General features: G+C 48.4%; 1 protein-coding gene across 14 annotated transcripts in view; it reads left to right on the top strand.

The window, feature by feature from the left end:
- Positions 1-26,303, top strand: part of LSAMP (limbic system associated membrane protein) — a gene marked incomplete at its 5' end in the record, with an annotated part of 966,571 nt that overhangs the window by 659,832 nt on the left and 280,436 nt on the right. For 6 of the 14 annotated variants that reach the window (XM_080577194.1, XM_080577189.1, XM_080577196.1 and 3 more), the window contains 2 exons: positions 12,656-13,370; positions 14,037-14,115. In XM_080577194.1, coding sequence (XP_080433320.1) covers positions 12,656-13,370; positions 14,037-14,115 — 794 coding nt within the window. Of the gene's footprint in view, positions 1-12,655; positions 13,371-13,432; positions 14,116-26,303 lie in introns of those variants that run through there. The other 8 variants (XR_013945403.1, XM_080577193.1, XM_080577201.1 and 5 more) reach the window with 3 other exon arrangements.

Raw genomic sequence — 26,303 nt, 5'->3', positions numbered from 1 at the left:
ACCTTTTGTTCCTCTAAACATAGGCTTGAGGAAATGTGAGGCTGGGAGAGCCAAAGTGCAGGAGCAGTTCTGTGGCCCTGTAATCTTTTTGCCAAGAGTGTTTACTGGGGGAATGAAGAGATAGGAAGTACGTTACAGCAGTATCAGCATTATGTCAACTTCAGCTGGGTTTGCCAACAGAGCTAAACCTTTATATCTTTCTCACGGGAGCTTTAAGGTGAAGCTGTCTTTGGGGGCATGTATTAACAGCCTAATGAAAACCAGGCAGTCTGACTTCAACATCTGTTAAGCATAATGGCGGGAAGTAGCCCAAGGTTTAACTGATTTTTAATACATCATGGAAACATAGTGCCTTATTTGTGCTAAGCTGTTAATACGTTAGCTAGTTAAATGCATGTTCTTTGCACTTCCTAAATCCCACTATGGACAGGGCAAGTAAGAGTAATTTTGTTCAAAAGAACATCCATGCCAAGTTAAAATCCTAAAAGCAGTCCTTGGTTGGAGTTTTCCTTTCTTCTGAAGAATGTAAGCCTTACAAAGGGCTTCCTCTATTTCCTGTTCAGGAGGTCTGGTGAGGGAATAAGAAGATTATTTTAAATTGTTTTTCTTTTTTATTTCTCATTGCTTATATTCCAAGACTTATTAAAAAATCAGAAAGCATTAATCATTTCTCTGGTTGACCTAATACAAAAGGAGAGAATCTGCTTTTGCAGATTCTGCTTTTGCAGATTCTCTGAATAATACTTCATTTTTATTTTTTCTCTGAAACACTTCCTAGTCTTAAACTTTATTTCATTTTACCTTAACTTTCCAAAGTTTTCTATTCTGACTTGCTATTAATGTGACTTAATTGCTGTGGTTGCCAGATGAGTCATCAAAACAGCTTTGCATCTTTCTGGGGGATGCTGGAATTTGGCATTCTCTTCTGCACTGGCAACATAGTCGGGAAATACGAGCTATATAACCTGCTGGGGAAAGTTGTCCTTAACTGCTGGATTCAGGGAATGAGACAAAGTTGAGCAGCTTGCACTCTGTTTTTGGGCTTGCCATTAGAGCTTCATTAGCTCCGTAATCATATTCCAATCACGAAATATGTCTCTCTGTATATTCAACTCCATCCATCTCCCATACAGCTATTCAAACACATAGCAGCTTTATGGAAAGATATTACAGGAACCAGAAAAAAGGGGCCTGACTTCACTCTGTGAAAGCTTATGGGTGGGGTGCTAAGGGGCATCCTTAATCTTTGTGTTGGGGGCTGAATACCTGTAGTAAACTAAAAACTAACTGCATGTTCCCCAGTCATCAAGACATTGTCACTTTCCTGGCCAAGGTGCTCAAACAGCATGTTTTTTAAGATTGGCTCTTGGGGGTGAGGAGATCTTTTGAGAGCTTGAGAGTCGTACTGGAAGTTATAAGGAAGACTTGTTCTCCAGTTGAAAGAGTTTTCTTCTGTCCTTTCTGTCTGTGCTGATTTATTTTGCTTTCTTGTGAGCACTATTTCCTGGCAGACAGAACATAAAGGTTAAAACTTGTGTGGTTTTCTGTTCAGGTTGGAATAGCATATTTGCCAGTCTTACCTTGCTCACTCACACGTACATGCATACACACACATGGTATGATGGTATCTTATGCCCCTTTCCACAACAGTCTGCACAGTGCCCCTCTGTCCCCAGAGTCTCTTCCTTTATGTACTCGCACTGCCCAGTACATGACCCACAGCTTTGTAGTGCTGTGTAAGTGGAGTGGGGAGAGTTCACCCTGCGTGAAACCTAAATCCTTTGGGCAATTCTCTGTGCCAGCAAGAGTAAGCCACTTTTTCATTTGTACAGTGGCATAGAAAGAGCTGTCCATTATGTAGCCCTTATCAGAGTCCATCTTAGAAGGACATATTAGCAAGCAGGAGCTATGTGGAGGCTTTTTGTGACCTCTGTAAACACCTGCATGACTGCTGTTAGCATTCATTTAGACATTATTTTCACCCAGATGCTTACATTTCACTTGGACTCCAGTTGCGGTTCCCTTGCTTCTATGATAGCAGTGCAAATGTGTTTACATGATGGCTTACAGTGAGGGGCCATGCATCCTGTAGCATCAGTGGAGTGATACAGTGGGCAAATATTTTTGCACAGATATCCATCCCTTGCTCACGAGTGTCTCAGTCTTTCATCCATGGAGCAGAGGCCAAACATTTCAGCTAGTATGAGCAATGTATTCCCAGTGCTATCATAGTTATAATGTGAACAAAGCCTCTGCTTTTCATAAAGCACTCATTAAACACTTACCAACAACAGGCAAGTTTGTTTCAGAAGTTCTCAAGTAACGGTGGAGGTGATCTGCATGGGATGCATTTGTGGCTAGGAGCTTGGTAAGTTAGGCCTCTTGGTGTCTAAATTTCCTTGTTGATTGAAGGATAGGAGTAAGACATGACAATTTGTATTTACAGAGCATTAGGTTGCCAAAGATATTTGCTAATAAAATATTTTTTGTGTCCATGTTTGTCAAGGACATGCAGAGAGTTTGTTTGAAGTCAGTGGGTGAAGCTTTTCAAACAAACTATTCCATGGCGCCCTTTAGTAGAGGGGAGGAGTGGAAAATACCTGGCATTCGTCAAGACTGCTAAATCTGTTTCAACCCCAACATCCTCCTTTCTACAAACTAAGAATTCCCTTTCTCCTTACTGGATGCTCAACAGATCTTCCTTGTAAGGTCTTCATTTGCCTCTTGGCACTGAAGGATTGGCCTAGCTAGTGATAGGACAGAAGGAGCTTTTAAGCAGGCTTTGTGGCATTACAGTCTTTCAGGTGGTTGCTTGGCATGTCCCAAGCATGCACACAGCACAGAAATAATGCTGGGTTTGGGAGCACGAGAACCTTAGAACTAGCTTCACCCTAGTCCTAGCCCTGCTAGCAGCTGCCTTTTGCTTTTGGAATGGAGTCTTCTTCCAGTCATTCCCTGGGAGAATTATTTAATAAATACCACCGACAGCAGAGACCTAAAATATAGCTCTTTCTGTGGCATGTTACTTCTTTAGATTTGGGTTTCTTACTGCTGGCCATAAAATCTTTCTGGGTGTTGGGAAGCATGTGGAGGTGAATGGAGGAGTTTTAGAGCATCGTGCTTGTGATAACGAGAGAACTGGCTTTAAGGACCCACTAGGCTCTTTCTGTTATGTGATTCCCTGCAGATACACGTGGGCAGAGAGGTGCTGTAAAACTATGGGCTTCCTGCTGGCACTGGTTCTTGCATTCTCCTCTGAAGAATGTGTTTCTTGAATAGGAACCTTAGTCTGAATACTTCTTCCACTTTGTATTGCGTTCTAATAATATCACACGAGAGACACAAAATGGCTTTGATCACAGGGAGTAAATGCCACCAAATATTCTTCTTCCTGCAGACTTTTCCTTGCAACATTAAAAATTCATGGGCAATAGCAGCTTCGTCTTTTCAGGACTTAGCTACGTCAGCAGATGGGGAGAGTGGGCAGGAATACTAGGTGATGTTGATGGACAGAACAGGGGTATCCTGACAGAGCTGGAAGCAGTAGAAATTTGCACTTCATTTGCTTATGCCAGGTCTGTCTGAGGTCAGTCAGATTCACTGTTTGTTTCTCGCTTTGACGAGCAATGAACTTACTGGAAAATTGCTGTAATTCAGTTAAATGGATTTGAATTTGAAGGTATGCTTTAATTTCCATATTTGCTTCATTTTTCCTGAGTTATGCTCATTCTCCAGGCAAGAGGAATTTACAGGGACTGAGGGTGAGAGGTGGACTCAGGAGGTGAAATCGCAGCCCCACTGAAATCAGTGGCAAAGCTCCTGATTGTATTGGGGCCAGGATTCCTCCGAGGGGCCTCTACCTGTCAAGATCTCTCTTGACATCTCCTACACTCTTAGAAGGTTTTAATGGGGAAATTCTTTTGGTTTTAGGCTCCTTCTGCCACAGACCCCTGTCAGATGAGTATGTTTTAAAGACTAAGACTTTTGTAGGTAACTGCCTGCATTTGGCAGCGTTTTCTTACCTATAAAAGGCTTTCCTACCACCTCCTTTGTGATATGCACTCACCACCCAGAAAGCACCTTTACTAAATGATTTTTTGCCATTTATTCATGTGACTATGTAAAAGTGGTTGTCCTACCCGAAGCTCAGAGACAGATGCTAGAGGGACTCAAAGCCATCCATTTCACAAATTCAAGCCCTTGCTGGATTCTCACTTCCATTTGGCAAGGGCAGGGCAATTTATTGCAGACAGAATATTTTGAAAGGGTCTTACAGACAATGACTTTGACTCACAAGTAATCAATGACACCCGTTCCGTGAGGGCACCTGAGGTAGCCTCACCCACAAGTACCATAGGTCTGGTATCAGGGGTTTATTTACCAGTCCATTTGTATATCAGAGGGCAAGTAATGAAGCGTGGAAATGGCCTACTCAGAGCTTCTCCTCATCATCAGAGGTTTTGAGGGGCTTTTTTTTTTTTTTTTCCTCGTTACCCTGCTCTGGTCTGATCCAACTGTAGAGATTTTTTTCACATCATCTGCCTTTGTTCCACCAGCTGCCAGGGTGCTCTGTCCAACCTGCTCTTTGTCCTCCTCTGATCTCTGCCTGCAGGAAGAAGCTAGCAAGCTCATTACATTATTCCAAAAATACCGGTGTGTTGTATAAATTAGGAAGGTAATGAAGTGTCACTGAAGACCAGGACTATGCACCAATCCCCAGAGGTTTCAGAGGACAAAAAAAATGCTTCCGTTTCTGTTTGGGCAGTTGGCTTAGTCATTCATAAACCCCAGCAAGCTGCTGGATCTAACAGGTTGTTTGAGCTGAGCAAATTGTTGTTAGAAGGGGATGCATTTGCTAGCACCTTAGGGGTTGGGGCTGGGTCTGAGAGGTTGAATTCCCACAGCTGCCTGTGTCCCCCAGGAGAACACCTGCCTGTTCTTACTCTCACCTGCAAGCTTTCAGAAATGCCCCTCAGGCCTCTGCTTCAGGATGCATGGGTCACTCAGCCAGCCCACCTTCAGCAGCATTGAAACTTACTCCTGGACCTCTCAGTGGGCAGGCAGGTCCTCCATCCTTCCTCATGCTACTTCTAGTTTTCCCTTCCCCATGCTTTTTGCTTGGACCCAAAGTTCCCACTCCTGGCCCCTACCTGTGTGCTGCCTGGCCTCATCCTGAGGACAGTGCTATGAAACTGGCATCTGCCAGCTCCCTTTGAGGCTGTTGACAACACCATGTTTCCCTCCCTGGCATGAGGTGCTAGGGGCTTTTGGCAAAGTGTTGGACTAGGAAGAAGAGTGCTACAAAGCGAGACTCAAATAGGTACTACTCTGTCCTTCAGGGAGAGGGTTTCTGTCACTAGATGACCATTTATTTTATCTAAGCAAACAATCATGATTTGATTCAGTGGCTGGATGATAAAGGAAATATAAGTTTGTACTTAAAATAACATGAGAAATTCCTGACCTGGTGTGTGTGTGTGTAATTAATAATTAAACCCACTGAACAAAGGTAGATCTCTGCAACTGGAGGTGCATAAGCCAAAGCTGAGAGTTTGTCTTTAACATGGTGCCCTGGCACCTTGTCTCTACCAACAGTTGTGGCTTCTTGCCAGAAGAAATGGGCGAGTTTTCAGGGCTTGGGGGAGGTAGCTGGACAGGATGATCTGAGAAGTCCCTCGCAGCTTTAAAACCTATTAGTATGGCTGTCCCTGACAGAAACAGGACATGGATGCAACCTAGAAAAGGCAGAGAAACTCGAAAGTATCAGGATAAGGAGAAAGGAGAAAAAAAGCAGAAACTAGGTGTGGGAAAAGGGAAAATAAAAGCTGAAGCATTCGGAAGTATATGTCAAAAGAATAAGGAAGCAGTAGCTCTATACTGTGATGCAGAGGTGTCCCTAACTTGTAGTCTATAAGATGATACTTACTGAGACTGTGGAGGGATTCCTCTGGCTTGACGTCTTGAAAAAATGGACATTTTAAAACATGTTTTCCTTATTTTCAGATCTGAACACAGTGAAATGATTGTGTTTTCAGAAGCTTGGATTTCAGGCAGGTCATAGTTTCAGAGGGACCCTTCTCCAAATTTTTGCATACGCATTTATCTCTCAGCTTGTTGTGCTTGAGACTTTCTGACGGTGCCTGCTCTCCTGATAGCATCACAAATCTTGAGGATCTTTCTTGTCTCTCTGAAGGCCTCAGTTTAAGTTTCATAAAAGCTATGTGGGAGCTTCTGTAATGGACAAGAAAACGCTCAGCACAACAGCCTGCTGCACTCTATTTTTCACAATAAAATTAATTCTCTGGTGATGATGAATGTGTAGCATGTATCATTTCAGCAAGACTTTGGAGCTCTGTTCCGAATCATCACTGTCAGAATGATTATTCTCATCCATTAGTATTGTGTGGAGAGCTCTACGCCAGAGCAGGTCATCGAATATACAGCGAGGCTCAGCAAAATGGGTTTCACCACCTCTGAGTTGTATAGGATTCCTGTCTGCTGTGATCACAACACCCTTTGCAACTGCCAGACAGTCATTTTGGGGCCTGTTAATGAGCATGTTAGAAATAAATCACAAATTTTCCTGGTGTGTTTTGTAGACTGTGGCTTGCAGGGACTGTTTTTTTTTGTTGTTGTTTGTTTGTTTTATTGCACTGTCAGACCGCCTTGCAGTCTTTGGTGCTTCATCCTTTGAATCCTGTTGGAAGCTCAGGGTGTGTTAGGATCTCCCCTGCGGAGATGGAAACTTTGACACACCCTGAGAGACACGACAATTTTAAACAGCTAAATTAGGCATCTGCTCTGAAGTGCCCTCAAGAGAAGATTATTTCTCTGAGGGCAGAATGAGTCTAGGGAGATTAGCTTTTTACACCTTTGTGAATGCCTCGTTAAGTAATTTACCCAAAGACACTGCGGAAATTGGAGCTGGAGGTCTCCCAAGTCCTCGTAGAACATCCCAACCATCTTTCTGCTTGTATGTTGGGAGGGACTTTTAACTACTCAAACATCCTTCTGTAAATTCAGTCCTAGTTTCTTCTATTGAGGGCTGTGGATATTCACCAGTACTGGGAGGAATGTTCTGGGGGGATGCCAGGCCTAAGAAGATAGAGCTCCCACCTTTCCAGGCATTTTTGTGGGAAGTGAAGCGTTTAAAGATCTGAAGGGTTGAAGCCTGGCTCTGCCTGACTCTTCAAGTGTTACTTGACATGGGTGAAGCGATGACTTTACTCCCAAATGTGTAAAAAGAACAGAGATCTTGAAGCTGTCTCCAATGGGAAGGACAGACCGCTTGCCTTGATTGGTATGCCTTACTGGCGTCGCCATGTTTGAAAGTGCAGGTCAACGTGTCATGTCCCCATAAGACACGTCAGAGCCGGGATCGGTTCTCCCTGTTATCCGGCCTTTCCTGGGAAAGGAGGCCAGGCCGTTGACCACCAGGGCCACCAACTCAGCTGCTCAGTGGTGGCCTCCAAGCTGCGCGGCCTACCCTGTTTTTGAAGTGGTTGGACACCCTCTGACCCACGGCGGCTGCCAAGCCCAGCTCTGAGGTGTCACTGGGGAAGTCACTGAGAATAGGTGATGATTCAGGGAAAATGCAGCACCATGTTCCCTGTACTACTCATTGCTTCTATGCTTGTTGCATTTGTAAGGCCAAAAGGACAACTGTTGTCTAAAAGTGAAGCTCTCCCCACTTCTTGCTCCTCATAAATAGGAAGGACCTGTTCCCAGTGACTTCACAGTTCTACAAGCACATGCTGTGGTAGCAACCAGTAATCAAGGCCAAAAACCAGTTGCAATGCTAATTATTTAATGCCACCTGGTCATATCCTGCTGAAAAAGTCACCTTTGGGCTGCTGTTTTCCTCTTCTCCAAGCATCAGATTTAGCCTTTAACTAAAGGCAAAACTTTCTGAGAAGTCTGAGTGAGCACAAAATCCATTTAACCAGTTAAACAAGGTTTTCTCTTGCAAAAGTGATAAGAGTTTTCCACCCAGGCAATGCAGAAGCAGATGAACTTCAAAACTCAAGGCCTCATGTTTAGCTGGTGGAAATCAGCAGAGCTTTTTCAACTGCAGGGGTGATACGTCAGCTTAAGGCAATTGAGAACCTGGCCCTTGGCCTCTAAATTGTCCACACTGAGGTGATCGATTGTGAAGCCAGATCGATTGCATAGTAACAAGGTTACAAATTGGTGAAAATCAGCTATTGTTCTTGTACAGGAGGAGGTTCTGTTACAGCTCAGTGACCACAGTTACAGAGAGGTATTGTGCCTGCATGTTTTCACCCACCGTTATGACCTATCTCTGAGTGCTCTTGATGCACTAAATCCTTCTTCCTGATGAGGTCCTTAGTTCAGAGGAAGCTTGGTCTGGTTACAATACATGCCCTGTTATGTGTCTCAGGACTAAGCTGAGATTCAAAAGATTTGATTTTCAGATTCAAAAGACGGATTAATTTATAGAATTGCAAAGTAGCCGTAAAAAGTGTTTTTTTTTTTTTAATAAAGCACATACTGAAAATGTTAATTCTAGTATGAGAGCTATCATAGGCTTATATTTCCTCAGACTGCAGAATGTTTCCATATAACCTGTTTTCTGTAAGCGCCTTGGGGATCTGAATAAGTGGCATTGATATTCCAGCCTGCACAGGATGAAGTTTGGTAGACAGCTTCCTGCCCTCAGCAGACTATTCTTTTCAGTTGCCTCATGGAAGCATCCTCCCTTTCTAGCAGACTCTTTGGCTTGGTATAGTTGGAGGCCACTGTTTCAGGCAGGTATAGCTGAAGGAATGGACAGAGTATGGCCTAGGGGAATTCTCTGAGTCTGAGGAGATGGGGATTTGCCATTCAAAGCCTACTTCTTCCTCAGTTTGCCTGTAGAGGTAACTGCTGTATTCAAAGGCTTTTCCACCTCTCTTCTGGCCCTGCTTCTCCTCTCCTCCTTCTTTGGCTCCCTGTTTCCCAGGAAGCAAAGGCGAGTGAAACGTAGATGCTTAATAAAACGGACGCAGCCCTTAGTCATCAGGGCAGAAATGTGTGCAGGGAGGATCTGCAGGTACAGGAAGGATGAGAGGAAGGAGACATCATCACTGCCTTGCCACAGTCCTTTAATCTTCCTCCCCATGTACTGAAACCCCTTTGTCTCTTCCGTGTTCCTCTCCATAACTCCTCTGCCAGCACAACAAAGCTGTATTTTCTCTGCATGCCTGAGAAGCTTTGGGCAGGCTCTGCTGCTGAGTACAGCAGTGTATCTTGACTAAACATTTTATAGCTCACAAAACATCATATGTTGTCACTCATCATTGTAGATACCCTGGATAAAGTCCCTAGGTGCCTGGACTCTGCTGGCGGAGCAGTTGTACACTCCCTTTACAGCAATCGTGTGGGACGTGAGTCTGGAGGCTTGTGTGTGTGAGCAGTTCTCTTTTATATATTTTTTTTTTCAGAAATGTCTTTTCCTCAATTCTACTGAGATTTGGGAACAAGTCACCAGTTTCAGTGTTTTTGGTAGTCATTGAAAGTCAAGTGACAACAGTTGCCATTTTGTGGCTGTGGAGAGAGCTGATGAGCTCTCCTCGAGGGCAGCCATCCCCATCATACAAATGGCTGCTGCAGCTGGCATTGCCTGGAGTTTAGTGGGTGACATTGGTAGTAGGGCGATGGTTGGACCGGATGATCTCAAAGGTCTTTTCTAACCTTAATGATTCTGTGATTCTAAGTTTTTGTGCATCATTCTTTGCCTTTAGACACCTCAAACACAAAATAGCCCATCCCTATTTGTGGCTGGATTCTGTGCTTTTAGTTTCTGCTGGCTTTCCATCAAAAGCCGGTGGCACTTCAGGCTTTCACAAGGTCAGATTCTGGGTGTTTCAAAAACAGAGCTGCTACACAGGTAGACAGAGGTGACCTGGGTGACAATATCTCAGTGCTGCATATTTCCATGGAAGCTGCCTACCTGGGCCAGCATGGAGGGTCTCTTCCTTGGGCAGCCAAGAGGCCCTGGCTGTGATATCTTTAACACATTTCCCTCAAAGCTGGGGAAAGTGAGGCTAGCCAGGCTGTGTCTGCTTGTGTTGCTGTTTTCCTTCAGCTTGCATGCAGAGCTATCCTGCACGCACAGTGCAGACAGCTCCCTAGACCTGCCATCCAGGTGTTCCTGCCATGCCTTTGGTGGTGCCGTACAACCTGCCCTCATCAAAGAGCGTTGCTGTGGGCCAACAGGGTGTGTTTTGCACTGGAGCTGAGTGACGTAGCTGCAGGACTGGGCTCTGCCCCATCCATTCCTCCACTGCATATTGGCAAAATTTGGCTTGCCAGTCCTGCACCTACAGAGTATTGGTAAATAGCGTTAAAAGGTGGCAGGACACGTTTGTGGTGTGCTTGGTCTGATTGTTTACTTGAATTTTCCCTCAGGGTTTTAGAAGGTAGGAAAGTTAGAAGGCAGACCTGCTGTTTTCATTATCTGCTTCCAGCAGGGGGAGATGGGTCCAGAGAGTTATTTCTTCTGGGAGCACACGCCAAAAACAAAACAAAACAAAAAAACACACAAGGTTATTTATTTTACTTGTGAGGATCTCTCCTAGGATTTGTGTGATTCCTGCTTGTTTGGACTTTTACACCCACACAACCCCTTACTTTTACTTCTGTATGTTTCTAAAAGCAAATACGGCCTATCAATTTTGGAGTTGTTTTTTTTTCCCCAAGGTTTACAAGACACTCAAGGGAATTTCATCCTCATCTCTCTGATTATTATGATTATTATTATTAAATAGGTATGCTAAGGTGGTTCTAATGAGGATTGTATAAGTGTCTAAGAAGATAAAGACTTCACTTGTCCTTCCATCTCAGTGGAGAGGAGCCTCCGAGGTCACTGTGATGCACCCCATTTTGTAGTCCCACCTCGAGTCAGGATGTTAAAAGGGGTTTGGGGGCAGGATTCCTGCCTTTTCCCTCCCCAAAACCCCCTCTGTCACTCTCTATATAAAACATATTGGTGCCACTTTCCATGAAGTATATTTAACTAAGCATTAAATTTAGATTTAACTGGATAGTTATTGCCTCCTAAGTAAATACTCTGAGATAAGGAAATATTTAGTGAGCTCTAGCAGTTGGGTGGCAGATGCTTCTTGCATTACATAATAGTTAATCTTCGACAAATATGTTTTCCTTACTCCACTGGCATTTAATTAACATACAATAGGTCTTATTAGATGTAGATGAAACATATGTGGAAGACCCTTGTGAAATGGATCCATGCAACCTTTTGACTTGCAGGAGGGGTGCATTTCCATCATTGGTAACTTCATGTGGGACTGGGTCTCAGCTGTACTCAAGCTCTGCAACAAGAGCCACAGAGGTGTCCTCCTGGTGGTGCCCATTGCACTGCACCTGGGATGCCACCAGTGCCATGGCATCTCGGTAGCACTGCCCATCTCACTGGAGCAGTCTGTCAGCACCACAGTCGTCTTCACAGTGACACCCTCATCAACCAGATCTCTCTCTGCAGTAGTTTGGGAATGCCCAGTGCATGGATTAACACCCAGCTCCTACTCATTGCTCCCCTTCTCTGGTGCCATGCACACCGGGTCTCCTGTAGGGGAAATATCGGAATCTGCTTACTCCCTTGGCTTGAATACAAAGCAGTCATCTCTTTTGCCACTGCTTGCATGACACTGGAGCAGTGGTGTCATGACCTTAGTCCTTAATTTGTGGGCTTTTAACACATGAGGGGATTGTTTAAGTACTCATAGACAGCATGGCCTTTCCATACCGAGACTGCAGGGGTCAGTTCCTAGGGGTTCAGAAAGGACTGGACGCATTCCTGGAAGAAGAAAATCAATCGAGGGCCATTAACTACAAAGACACTGCCACTGGCTTGGGACATGCCATAGCCACAAATCACTGGAAATTAGAGAAGTGCTCATGGGCAGTGTCACTGCAGCTCGCCTTGTGCTCGTGCGTTGGCTCCAGGCTGCACTCAGCGACAGGACGCGGAGCTAGGTGCGTCTGGTCCCGAGTGGCCATTTGCAGGACATGGAACCATTGCTTACATCTCCTGATTTTGGGTCCACCATGTCCCCAGGAGCCTCCAGGGCCAGAAGTGAGGCAGGCAGTGTGCAGGACCTGCGCTTTCCCCTCCTGCATGCGCATGCAGCAGTGCTGTGACCACACAGGGCAGCACCTCATAGCAGAGTTCCCTCAGCTTTTCTTGCACCCACGTCTCTGGCCACACGTCTCTGGCCACCCCTCTTTGCTCCCCCATCCCCGCTGCCCCCTGCCAGCCCCGCTGAGCTTCGGCCACAGAAGGGTTACGCCAGCCGAGCATCCCTCGGAGCATCCCCTCATCCCTCCGGCAGGCAGAGGAGAGCACGGGCTGGGGGAGAACGGCAGGCAGGCATCGTCAGCAGTGAAACATACGGCTCATTCCTCTCCATTAATTTAATCTCCCTTCTCTCGCGACGATGCCGGTGATGGTGATGGTATGTGCGCTCTGGGAGCCTTCCCGGCGGGCAGCGCTGCCGCAGGGCTCCGGGCTCAGCTGTGGGTGCTGGCACTCGGGGAGGACAGGCTGAGCATTCACACTGCGGGCAACTCAATACCAGCATTGTCTGCCGGCCATCCCTCAAAGGCTGGGAAAGGAGGTGGGGGGGAGGGAAGGATGGAGGGGAGGGAGGAGGAGGGAGCGATGTGCAACTGTTTATCTGGGGAGAGAAAGTCTGAGAGGGAAAAAAAGCACGGTTTGAGGCTGCAAGGGCAGTTGCCAATAAAGCTCCTCTTTAAATCAGCGAGCTTGCGGCTTTGGGCCGCAAAGCCAAGTTGTTTGCACTTTTGGCCACAGCTACTTTGCACCCCCCCCCCCCCTTCTCTTTTCTCTGCATTTTCTCTCGTCAATATTCGCTGTATCGTCCTCCATCCTTCCTACCCCGCTCCCTGGGCCTCCCTCCGTTTACCTCCCCCAGCCACCCCTGCCTTCTCTCTGCCTCGCTGCCCGCTTCTTCTTCCAGTCCCTTCTTCCTCTCCCCCCATCCTTCCTCCATCCTCCTCTTCCTCTCCCATCCCCTTCCCTCTCTGCCTCTCCCTCCTCCCCTCCCCACCTCCCTCTCCCCCAGCCCTCTCCCCTCCACGTCCCCTCTCCCCGCTGCAGTGCCACCCTCCCTCGCCATCGCCTCTCCTCTCTCCAGGCTCGTTGGCCTCCAGCCCTTTCCCCTCTCATGCACACGCACACGCTCGTCCTCGGCCAGGTCCCACCGCAGAAGAACCGTCCTGGGGCAATGGGGTCGGTGGGGCTGGGGGCACGGGGCAGCGAGCGGCCGCTCCGCGCTCCCCTCCCGCGCTCGCTCCTGCTGTGGAGCCAAGCCGCCGTCGTCTCACGAGTACGGCTCCCTCCCTCCTCCTCCTCCTCCTCTTCTCCCTCCTCCCTCCCTCGCTCCGCCTGGGAAAGTGGGTTAGGAAGGGAGCTGGGAGGCTGCACAGCCACGCACTGGAGCAGGACCATCCACACGCGCAGCCAGCAGCACAGGAGCTGGGCTGTTCCTTTTCCTTTTTTTTTTTTTTTCCCTTGCCTCTCTTCATCACTCCAGACGGGTTGATTTAATTACTGCTATTTTTAAATTATTTTGCTACCTGACTTTTGTGTCGTTTTGATCTACCTTGCCGACGCACGCACACTCCTCTCTCTGTTTTTGTTTTTTTTTTTAATTGAAGGTTGTGCTAAGACTTTTTGGAAAGCCTTAAAAAAAGGAAAAGGGGGAAAGAAGCCAGCAAAAGACTGAAAAGAGCAAGAGAAAGTGGCAGCTAAGAAGGACTGTGAAATCACCTCCCCTTTCTGGGGCTGTCCATCAGAGCGAGAGTTGTACATTATTACTATTGTTTTTCTTTCTCCATCCATCTATCCACATACGTAGAGAGAGAGAGAGAGAGAGAGAGAGACAAGTACAGACAGTGAAACTCAACGAGACCAGCCATGGTAGCAAGGGCTCAGCCTGATCGGAAACAATTACCACTGGTCCTACTGAGATTGCTTTGCCTTCTCCCTACAGGGCTGCCAGTCCGCAGCGTGGATTTTACCCGAGGTACCGATAACATCACCGTGAGGCAGGGGGATACGGCCATCCTCAGGTAGGGCATTTTGCCAACTTTTCCTTCTTCTTACGTGTGTCTGTTTCTGTGTATGTGCAACGTATAGATGTGGTACTATGTACGTGTGTGCGTGTATGTCTCTGTAAAAGCGTGTGTTATTGTACGTCTCGAACTGCAGCAGCAGCTGCTTACAAACAGGCTCCACGCGTGTGTTTGTGCTTTAATATCAAAAATTGCAAAGCTTTTGAAAACCGTTTGCAACCGCTCTCCTCTGCATAGTGCTCTGGATCAAAAGAATTTCAGTGGGGGAAAGATCTGTTTGTGTAGCCAGCTCTCGCAAATGTAGGTTTTCCACCAGCCCTGCAGTATCAATAGAGGAATCAAAAAGGGATCCAGCTGTGCTTGCCAGATGTTCCATTGATCTCCCCACACTTCTTTTTGTACCTCTGCAAAAACTTTATCCCCGGTGCTGCAGGAACTCTCGGGCAAGTTCTTTTGGGAAACTCTGGCTTTTAATTTTATTTATTTATTTTTGTGCCCGGAAGCGAGGGGAAATGGATACAGCTTTTGAAAGGTTGGGGGAAAAAAACGGTGGAACAGCTTGGAGGTCTACGCAGCTTGCAGCTCGTTCGCTGGGTTGGTTTCTTCGCAGGGCTCAGTATACTGGGTGTATGCTGTGTCTGTGAGTCTGAGCAGTTGTGAGGAGGGTGTCTTTGTACAGGAAACCTCGTTCACAGGCAGCGTTGAGTGCTGTATTCCCCTATCCATCGCACAGGTTTTCTTTCCAGAGGCAGTTCTGAGTTCTTGGGCTTTTGGTTAAGAGCGTCCCAAATAGCTGTAAACCAGTCAGCTTTTTTCCTACAGGTTTGTTGCTCGTATTCTGCCGTGCTCCACTTACCTTCAGTAACTTCACTGCTGAAGGAAAATGCTGTGCGTGTGAGTGTGCACACACTGTATATTACGGCTATAAAACTACTGGACGTAATGTAAAATAAGTCTGGAATCTGTATGAGAAGCTGATGGTGCACAAACCCTGAAGCGTCAAGGGAGCAATTCCCTAGCAAAGCTAACAGCAGCAGCAAAGTTTTCTTTTTCTTCCTCTGAAATAAATCCTGCTAGATGCCACCAAAAGGCCTGCTACGTGATCCCCTGTGTCTTGCATCCCTTCCATTTAATGACAGCGGGGCATGTGAGCCAGCAAGATGGGATCAGGGACGAAGGATGCCAGAAGAGGGATGTGTGTGCGCGTATCGCTTCCCTCAGCCCCCGTGTGCCGGGTTGTTTTGATCCCAGAATATCCATTCACAGCTTCCATTCCCCAGCTCTCCAGACTTGTTAACTCGCATGTAAGATTTATCCACACGGAGTAATAGGATTTACAGAGTAATTCATCTGCCTTGCATATGCGATGGAAGGGGTTTAGATGCGACACGGTAAACACCTAACAAGGGGTGTTGCCTCTGACTCCAGGCTCCTCTCCCTTACACCCAGTAGCAATTCATATATCCCATTAACCCTTTTCTGGTGGGGCTCTTTGCCAACTTATCCTATTTTTTAAAGGCAAATCCCTTCCATCAAGCCTTTGCTTTGGTCAGGCAGCTGCTTGCTGGCATATGTTTGGTACATACAGCAGCAGCAAAGTCATTAAGCTCACTTGCCCAGCCAGGGGTCACTGGATTTCTATTTCCCACTTAACCTTGGAGCTTTTGAGTTTATCTAAACACCGTGTGCTAAAGCTGCATTTGCAGCAGAGCAGGGCTGAGTGGATGGTGGAGACGCTGCCTGCATGTGCTGCCTGTAAAGCGTTTTGTCAGCAAGCCGAGCGGGGCTGCATGTGAGAGTGGTTTCAGCGCGCGTATGTGTGTGTGGGGAGCGTGGCTTGCCAACGTTATGTCAGGCAGTAAAATAAAACATCTGAACGAGGTGATCCAGCTGTGTCAGCCAGATGTGTGCCAAGTGACACAGTTCGCAGGAGCGGCGCACCTCCCAGCCCTGTAACTGCTTGCCCCGAGCAATACGGTGTTCCTGGCAGGCTGTGCTGCCATCAGAAGTGGCTGTGGGCAGTGCACAGGCTTTTCCTTCCTCAGCTGCCTCTCTGAGCTCTTTAAGCAGATCTAGCAGGGTGTACGCTTTCCGTGTTTCCTTGGAAAGGAGGTTGTCTCCCTCTCTTTCCCTGGGACCAGCCTCAGCTTTCTGGGAACTTCTTCCCCTGCTCCAGAAGAGATAGGACTGCCCCATGGGGCTTGAAGGTGGAGAGGTTTCCCTCTGTCTAGGCCACTTGAGGTCCTGCAGGATGGCATTTCAGTCCCACAGCTTTAAAGCCAGGCTCTGTTTGCTAGCTCCCCCCTCACCATCTTCCCTGCCCCTCCGAAACATAACTCACTTTGACAGCGTCGTGTTTGAAAAACTCCTGGCATCTCACTCTCCGTGCCTGCAGATCCACCAGTGGCAACACAAGGGGAAGACCTAGCTGGGGAAAAAAACATTAGATGATCTGTATTGACTGTGTGCTGAGCAGATCTTTACCTCCACAGAGAGATAGGTAAGGGATACAGAGATCGTATCACCTGTCTTTGTTATGCTTCTGCTTCCGAGAGAAGAGGGAACATGCAGCAGCAGTTTACCAGCGCACAGTAGCTCCATCCTGTAGCTTGTAAGGAAGTGAAAATGTAGGAGGGAATAAAAACGGTATGCAGTTGGAGAGAATTGAAAGCAATATACATAATGATAATATTGCTGAAAACATTTTGTTCATGTACATTGTGGTGCGGAACATTCAGTGCGGCACAGGAGACAGGGGATTCTCAATGAATCTTCTCCTTCGGGGCCTTACACATTTATATATGCTGTCACACGTGTAGGTGGAAGAATGGGTGGATGGGACCGATCTATGAAGGGGAGAAAAAATATTTTCTTATTATAAGCCCTAATGTTCCTAGAGGAAGCCACTCCTCTGGAGCTTCATCTACAGCTTGTTAGAATATAATTATTCTGGGAAGCGTGGATATGGCTTTTTAAAGCTATGGCATTTAAATACTCCCTTGCAATGGACTTTGAAAAAAAAAATGTTCTGAACGCTATACTGGCTCATGTCCTAAATGACCTGGCAGCAGATTTGATTCATCTGTTGGCCTTGCTGAAGGTTGATGACTTTTAGTGAGTATTTGGCATGGGGAAGTTAGGAAAGGAATTGCAGAAAGGGAGAATAAAAGTAGCTTGTGGTGGACTGTCCATAGGGAAAAGGGTAATGGTCAGTTCCTTAGAGTAAGGCTGAAAAGGGAGGAGGAGGGGTCTGGAAGCTGGAAGAGGTGAGGAGGGCTGAACAGAGATAATGGTGTTTGTCCAGCTACAACCAAGAAGATGGAACAGGATGCTTCAAAGATGATGCTGCACATCAGCGGCCCTGTCAGATTTAAAGTTTCATTTTTAACTCTGCCTTCAGCAAGTGAAGGAGGACACTGAACCGTATTCTGAGTATTGAGAAGGAATTGTGTAGTTCCTGCCAATGTTTTGCTTGCAAGATCACAGGCACAAGGTTATCAGGTTTCGAATGCAACTTCCCAGCTCGACATGAAAGAAAAATATCTCCAAGCAGCGAACACACAAAATATTCCCCAAAACTAATTAAAACATGAAAAATAAAGTCTGACCCCAACTGTTCTTTCTTTTAGCCACCCCCCCAGCACCCTCTCCTACCTCATTTTGTCTGCATTAGTGGGCGAGCAAAGGCAGGGACCCTGTTTTTGTTGTATGCTGTCAGCCCAGGGAGGGGATGAGAAATAGGAGGACCTTGGCTAAGCCGGGACATGTGTGGTAGCGCAGGGCTGCTGCAAACTGGGGAGGCAGGGGACCATGCCAGTGCGTCCTGTTTGGCCTTCAGGCAGGGCTGGAAGCAATTTGGCCTCTGTAGTCCATGCTGTGTGTGGGATCAGCTATCTGTACAGCATGTCAGGGGGAAAGATCAGCTCCATCGGGAGCCAACTCAGCGCACTCGTCCCCAAAGTGCCTTTACAGCACTTGTCTGAGGGCTTCAGCAGGACTTGTAACTTGTCCAGGGCTTTTGGCAGTCTAGGCACAAGGGCAGGTTTGGCTTTTTGTAACTTCTGAAATGGATGGAGCTCGTCACTAGCTGGAAACAAAATGGGTCACATTGCCATTCCCATCCGCTCAGTTATACCAGGACAAATCCACCAAAGCCCAAGGGCACTGCCAGAAATAACTCATTTGTCTTTGGGGCAGGTTCCCAGGGACGGCTAATAACGAGGTACAAGTGACTCATCCAGGGCCTAAGCTGCCCAGTGCTTCTCAGGTGATGCTCAGACCCTTGGAGAGTAGGGACCTCGCCAAGTCCAGAATCTGGCTCATGGGTTTTGAGTTTTTCCAAGCGTCAACTTTTCATCAAAAGTTTAATTAATCCTGTTCTGATGCACTGATGAAAACTAACAGTTAACTGAGTGCACAGTATCCATCCTTACCAGGTGTTTTTAAATAATAGGAGGATTCAGACTGACAGCATGTATGGGAACTTTCATCCCAATGGGTACTTAGTGCCTTAAAGTTACGTGTGTCAGAGGTTGGGCTGGCCTCAAATGACCGGCAGGAACTATAGCACTGTGTGTGATCCTGCAACATGAGCAATTTATGCTCCCTCTGTTCATGGCCACCCAATATTTTGCTGGTTTTCTACGTGTGGAGCTGTGCTAGAGGACAAAGGGACCTCAGGCGAAGTAGCACCGCCGCATCACAACAAAGTTTATGCCCTATACATTAATATTAAGAGAGAAAGAAAAGCTGTTCAGATTACACTTATAATTAGCATATGATTTATAACAGGGAGCACTGAGTTGAGCTCTTTGCTAGGAATGAGAATAGGCTTGCTCAAAGGTATAATGCTACATAATAACAGAGTCTTGGCAGTAAAATTGTAACCCTGATTATCAGTAGTATTGTTGTGGCACTTAAGGCCGCCGCTAAGTTGCAGCACCCTTTGTATTAAGTGCCAGAGGAGCAAGAGCGAGCCCCGGGTCCGCGGCATGTGCAGGCTATTAGCTGGGACGGGCAGGGGCTGGGGGTGAGGCAGAGGCACCCTGAGGTGACGGGGCTGGCCCACGACCTCTCCATTAGCCCGGGTTGCCGCACGTTTCGGGCACGCCGCGATCCAGCAGATGCTGAGCGAGGTTTCCCTGGTACGTCCTGATCTGCGCCGGTGTTGGCTGCGAGACCCAGGTGCTCTTTCCTTGGTCTCTGGTGTGCACAAGGCCTTCATTATCAAATAATATACATCGAGAAGGTGTGTCAGGATCTGTGCAAGAGGGTCCGTGCTCTGCCGATACTCCCCTGTTTGAAAAACAAAAAACCACACACACACAAAACTATCAAAAGGAATGTATAAATGCAGCAACAGACGATGTTGCAAAACTTCCAGGTCTGGCAGCAGATGGTGCCATTATATGACGGCACACATGCATACATAGATGTGAGTGTGTGTGCATGCATACAGTAAAGGAAATTTCAATATGTATATGGTCAGAGGCTGGAGACTGGTGTCCCTCCTTCCCATACGTGCACCTATATGCACGCAGTACTTACATGTGGTGTGCCCGGTTGCAAGTGAGGCCTTTGTAATACTACATTTGCTGCAAACTGGGACGAACCTGTCACAAGCAGAGGTTGGATGGAAATTAGAAAAGGAAAGGTTCTTCTTTTGGGGAAATTACATGTGTTTAATAACACCGTATGTATAATTTGCATTCAGAAAGATGGAGGAGGAGAGACAGGATCAGACTGTATGGCTTTAACCTCCTCCCCTGAGCCTGCACACACACTTCAGTTTGCAGCAAAGTACCATATGTTATCCTACTTAGTTGGCATTAAAATTTATATAGTGGTACGTGTTACCTGGAGTGCCTCAGACTCAGTACCTCTTCCACTCCACCCCCCTCCCCAGCAGGTCATGAGGAAAGACCTAGTCTTAAAATAGCTTGCAGTTACCGGAATTTGCAGTCTCATAACTATAAGTTTTCAAAATATATATTACGCGTACCTGCCCTTTACATCCAGACCCATAGACCTCTAATTCTGACGGAGCTGCAGGGCCACAGCTCGCCGCTGATGCAGCCACAGGGCTTCAGCAGGCTTACTGCAGGGCCGAATTTAGCCATTTTCACTGAAGCTGCCTAGTTTTGTTGTCCATCAAAATTCACTCCGGCTGGTGTGAACTCCTGCTCTCCTGGAGTCAGTGCAGCGGAGGGCACAAAGGTGAAGTCGGGAATTTACTGAGTTTTCTTTTACTCTTCCCTGGCTCAAGAAGAAACGAATGTGATTTTCAGCTGAATCTGACACCAAAGCATTCGCTTCAGGCTTCAGGCACATCTAACACGTCTGGTTTTATGGTAAGTAATGGGAACTAATAACGATGAGTTTCACCTCTGCCTAGAAAGCAGCTATTTCAAAACAATCCGAGCAGACAGTCTCCTCTGCGCGTGTGTAGCTGTGCACGTTCTGCTATTGGGAGCAGCTCAGTTGTGTGGGAGAGGCCCGCTGTGACCCCAAAGTGCCCCCATTGTGCTGGGCCCTGTGCAAGGAGGGGGGAAATAGCAGCCTGATCGAATCCGCCGGGGATGGGCTTTTCCAGCCAGAGCTAACACAGCGCAGCAGAGCCCACCCTGTCTGGGCTGGAGTTCAACACACGCTTTGCAATAACACATCTGCGTGGGGTTTGGGAGGTCTGTGCGCTAATGTGTGCTCCCGACGTTTGTTCCTGTTTAAAAGCAGAAGGTGTTTTCTTGTGTGTGACTGTATGAACAGACATAAACGTTATAAAGCCGCAAGCGTTGTGTGGGTGGGAGGCAGCGCTGCCTGGTAGACAGGTTAACGGGGCTTGCTTGGAGGCCTGTGTGTCTCTTTCTGACTCTTGGGCCTCTGTAACCTTGCACGTCGCTGTGTCTCAGTTGCTACAACTGCTAAGGGAAAAAAAAAAAAGCAGCAAACAAGCAGAATATTGCATCTTCCTCTTCTGCTGCTCCGTGGTTAACATCCTGGTATGCAGGGCCAGTCCCGTTCCTTCCCAGTAGCAACCCGAGCCACTTCCACCACTGCAGTCTGCAATGGGGTGGCGGAGGGAAGTCCTGAAAGCTTCAACAGCAAAGGGGGGTCCCTCCCCAGCTCCCACCCTCGCGACGTGCCCGAGTGCTTTCTTTTCACCCGTGCACTCCTTGGGTGCGTTGCTGGATGCCACAAGCTGCCAGAGCGCCAACTGAGCATGCAGCTGAACGGGACGGGAGACCCGCCACTGCCACCCCTCGCGTGGCACTGTGGCTCTCAGCACGGCTCACACCGGGTGAAGCCAGCGGTGCTCCAAGCGGGAGTCGCAGGTGGGCAGCTCCTTCCATCCCAGGCTGTTTGTCCACCCTCGGTGCGAGAGCGGGCGAGGGATTCCGTGACTCAGAGCTGTGCGTCCCTTCAGTTCTCGTGCCTCGCTGTGCAAACAAAACCCATGATGAAATCCACTGGCAGGCAGCATCCATGACTTTGAATAGTAAATACAAATCTCTCCCTCTCCCTCTGTGTTTTTTCTCTCCGTTATTAAGCTGACAGGCACTTAGCCAATTATCCAGTTGTAGTCTCAGCTGTATTTATGGAGGAGGAAGAGACAACGCGCACAGCTCTTGTCTTCAGGGCTTCAGCTGAGTCTCCCTTGTGTGCTGTAGCGTTTTCCCTTGTGTGAGCTGCTCAGGACGCTCGGGGAAAGAAACCAGCGGAGGGGATGAGTTACGGAGAGGGAGGAGAGAGCGGAGGGGAGGAAAGGGGGCTGCTCCCCTAAGCCAGAGGCACAGGCAGAACTTTCATTGTTTGCCACTGGTTTTGTGTTCGTGTTTGGCAGAACCGCGAGTGCCTTGCCTTTGTTGCGTGAGGTTGTGATTGGTGTGGAATGTAATGGCTGCGAGTACTTGCTCAGTCCTTTCGGTTGTGACAGGGCTAAGAGTCAGAAACTGCAGCGACAGACTGCGAATCCGTGCCTTAAAGTACGTGGCCACATGTACGTGGGGGACGTAGTGTGAATCCGTAACATGGAGCCAAAGCCACCCCTAATCCCTGATGCATTGCGCCTGGAACATACAGCCTGCACTGACTCAAGTGTTTACTCCAAACAGCAAAATTTGGGCAAATAGCACTGAAGTGTTCTGTGAATATTTTCATGAATGTTGAAAATGAATTCACTTTGGCTGCAGCTGTGCTTCCTTTGTGTATGCATGCACATCTTTTTTTTTTTTTTTTCCTCTGTCCCTTGTGAATAATCTGAGTGGATGAGTTTTCGTTGTCCTGGTGTTCATGGACAGAGCATTTTAAACGCGTTCACAGATGAGCAAACAAGGCTCTAGCTGCAACTTCTGCAGCCGGAAGCCTGTGGCTGTGCAGATCTGCAGGCATGTGCCCCTCTCTCCCCCTGACACTAACTTGGTGTGGATGGCTGTGATGCTCTTGATATATTTTTATATAGGATGTTGCTTGGGGAGCACTGGACATGGTTCTTACAACTGCTCATCAGAGCCTGGGCATAAAAGCAGTCGAACAAGTGAGACGTGGAGCTGATCGCAGCTTGAGCCACAATAATTTATGTGCATGTGACAAGAGAAAATTACCTTTAAACTCTGCACCCAACCAATCAATCTTGCAGCAGCCTGTTTTTGCTAGAAAAGGTGCCTCGGGCCAAGCCTATCAAGCTCAGAAAAAGAAAGGTTAAAATGTTCTAACATCATTATCTCTTTCTTTTCCTTTGGAGGAGAGGAGCCACAGGGACAAAGCCAGGCTGACTTCAGGACGAGTCCCCTTCCCGCCCCCAGCACAGATTCCCCCCAGGAGTCAGTAGGAATTTCTGTGTTCTGGCCCTGTCTCCATCTTCTCAGGGAGCAGAGAGCATGTGACGGAGGGGACCAAAGACAAACAAGCATGCTGGCATCAGAAAGTGCTCAAGAGGGGGGGAAACGTCGCCACTACAAGGTAGCAACCCTGCTGGGTGGCTGCAGGTAGCACAGGGACTTTAGGAAACCCCCCTCTAATCTAGGCTGTTCTCTGAGCCTGCAGCCAAGAGGGACTCGGGGAGTGATTACTCCCTGGAAATTATTGTCCCCTCCCTGCCAAATACAATATATGATCCATAGTCTCCCTCCCTGCAGCTATAGAGCAGGGAGCCTGCGCCAGCTGCGGCAGTCGTTTACGGAGGCCTCGTGGTGTGTGAGCCACCTCTCCTCATGTGAGCAGGGGCTGCTTCTCGGATGGGCTCAGTCCTGCAGCTCCACGGGCTGCCCCGTGGGCTGATCCTGGCTGCCCCCAGCCAGCTGGGCTCTGCTCCTGGCTGTGGGGCAAGGACCTCAGCGCCCCACAGCCCCTCTGCCTGCCCAGCACCTGCACCCACAGGGAGGAGGGCGAGCACCCTTCCTCCCATCTCCCCTGCCCCGGGGACATCTCCCACCGCCACCTGTATGCTGCCTGAACAGCACAGCCTGCAGGGGCCCCGCAAGCCCAGCACTCAACCCCAGCCGCAGCGGGTTGCTCCTCTTCTTTTTAAGCATCCCATTCTGGATGCTCTGGTTGACTTCCCCGCATCAGTCAGTGCTGTCACCAGACAGTTCCCCGGTGCCACTGACTGCTGGGGCAGCTGGCAGCGCCACAGAGAGGCAATCTGTGTTGGAGCACCCATCGAGCGGCTTCCCGGAGCCCTCTGACATGCCGCAGAAAAATGACACCACGTCCTCACGTTTGCTGGCACGCATCTGCCGTACACCCGTCTGTTTCTTGGACTGCGCTGCTCCTGTTGAATGGAAACTGCTCCTGGGTGTGACCGAGCTGAGATGTGGGGTGCTGGCTGTGTGCTCCGGCAGGCCTTTAGGGGAGTGCAAGGCAGGACCTCGAGAACAGCTGACCTCGGATCCCGTGAAACAGGGACCTTGTGATAGGAAAGTGCAGCCCCTTCTAATGGCTTTCTCCCTCAGCTTCCCCACTGCAGGCTGTTCTCTGAAACGGATCAACTCGTAGTGAGTAGGGGCAGGCTCCTGCTAGTACTGGTCTTGTGTTTATTAAAAAAAAATGCAGACAGTAGAGAGTTCAGGGCAGCACGCCTCAGAGTGTGGTTAGCGTGGGCAGCAAGAATAGGAGGTCCTGTCACAAGGAAAAAGTTACCTCCTTCACCAGCTGGACCCACATTTGAGGGCCTCTTGCTGTTATACCTACTGCTTTGCTGACACGTGGAGCATGCCCAAGGCACGTGCTGTACCTCATCTGCCGTCCCTCCGCTGCCATCCCCAATTGCCTTTTGCCTGCGGGGCAAGGGAAAGAGGAGAGCGTGTACGCAGAGGTTTGTCGAGTGAGTGGATGAATAAGTTCACTGTGGAGGCAGAGGTGGAATATCTCTCTCCCCGTCTCCCCTCTTGCAGTTGCACCCAGCTCCCTCTGCTTGGCACGCTCCCTGATCCAGCCTGCCACCTTGCTTGATGAAGCTGTCTGTCACATTTCTTCCTTGCCTTCTCTCTCTCCTTTGCTTTCTCTGTCTCAATCCATCTCCTCACCCTTTGCCTCTCCCTAAGAAGTGCGCTTATTCATGACTCCAGCCCGTTCCCTCTCTTCCTTGTCTTTCTTTCTCTTTGCTCAGCTGCAATCCCCTCTAAAGTTCTCTCCTTCCTGGACCGGGGTGCAAGAATGGGGACCTGGGGGGGAAACAGAGAAGGATGGGGAAGCACTGTGAGGGCTGCTGTGCCTGTGCTCCTGGCAGGAATGTGGTTGGATGCCTGGTGCGTGGCAGTGACCTGCTTCTCCTGCTTTCGGTGGCAGCCCAAGTTGGAAAAGGAGTTAGGATCATCTCAGCCAGGTTTGTCCATTGCAGGAGAGGCTTTCCAGGAACTCTGGAGACAGCCCCAGATGTTTGGCAGAGAACCAGGAGAAGCTAAGGAAAACTAAAGCCAGCTTCTGGTGCTGTAGCAGGCATGTTCCTCAGTGCCGGTAACCCTTTTTTATCCTCCTGTGATACCTCCTTTTTGTGAGACTGGGTCTCCAAAGCCTTTCGACAGCGCGTGTCTCCTGGCTGTTTTTACACCTAAGGGAAACCTGAGATTGGCATCCAAATTCAGGAGCAGAAGGTGCTGCAGGCAATCTGTCTTCCTAGCACTGCATTAAACCCATTTTAGCTCTTTCAGCTAAATACCAGGTTATCTGTCCACCCACACATCCTCCCCACTGCATCGACTGTGCTTGGTGATGGGCCATCTGTAGGACTTCCAGCAGGACAAGGGGGTCCACAGGGGTTCTTGCGTAACGTACTTTATGCGTGTTCGTTGGCCTTTAGAGTGGCATTTCTTCCCTTCCTATTCTCCTGGCTGGTCTCCAGTACTGGCGGTGAGTCAGAGGCTTGCAGGTCTATCCATTCAAAAAGTATGTCTGGAGATGGAGGAACATGTGCAGCTTCCTTCTCACCTGTGCTGGGAGGTGGTGCTTAAACGCAGGCCAGGTAGGTCAAGGACCTTGAACACCATCAGGACAGCTAGCCTTGGAAATGACCTCTTTTTTTCCACGTCGAGCTCCAAGTGGGAGCAGCAACCAACTCCCAGAGAAGAAGAAGGGAAGGGCATGCAGCAAATTTTACAGATGATCACTGTATGCGCTGAAATGTAGAGCCCTGGGCCTGTCTGGGGGACTTTGTGTTTCTAGAGGAACGTGGACCATTTGGATGTGGTCCAGAAGAGAGCAATGGGAACGATCAGAAGTCTAGACAGCGTTGTCAGTGAGGAGAGATGGATGGAAATGGGGCTGGTAGGCCTGAAGAAGAGAGTCCTAAGTGTGAGATATGAGTAACGACACGTAGGTACATAAGATGCAAAAGAAAGGAATAATCTGCTCTGCAGGAGAAGACGAGGAGGAATGGATTCAGACTGCAGCAAGAGAGACAGGCACTCCGCCTGTCAGTAACAACTCAGCAAGAGTAAAGATAGCAAAACATCGAATCAAATTGCTTCGGGAGGCTGTGTAGCTCCATCACTGGAGGGCTGTAAGGACAGACTAGACATGTACAAGGAGTGACAGATGCCACAAGTGACGAAGCCGAGCTGATCCATCCTTCACATGGAGGAACAGACTGTATAGGTCCTTTGGGTCTCTTCCACCTCTGCTTCTCGGATTGTGCACAGCCTCTGGGCTCAGAGGATGGCAGGAGCCCGGGCAGGAAAACAGCTGAAGGC

Source organism: Anser brachyrhynchus (assembly GCF_964034855.1).
Source record: "Anser brachyrhynchus genome assembly, chromosome: 1".
Lineage (NCBI taxonomy): Eukaryota > Metazoa > Chordata > Aves > Anseriformes > Anatidae > Anser > Anser brachyrhynchus.
Note: the sequence above shows the minus strand (reverse complement) of the source record. Positions and strands in the feature narration are given on the sequence as shown.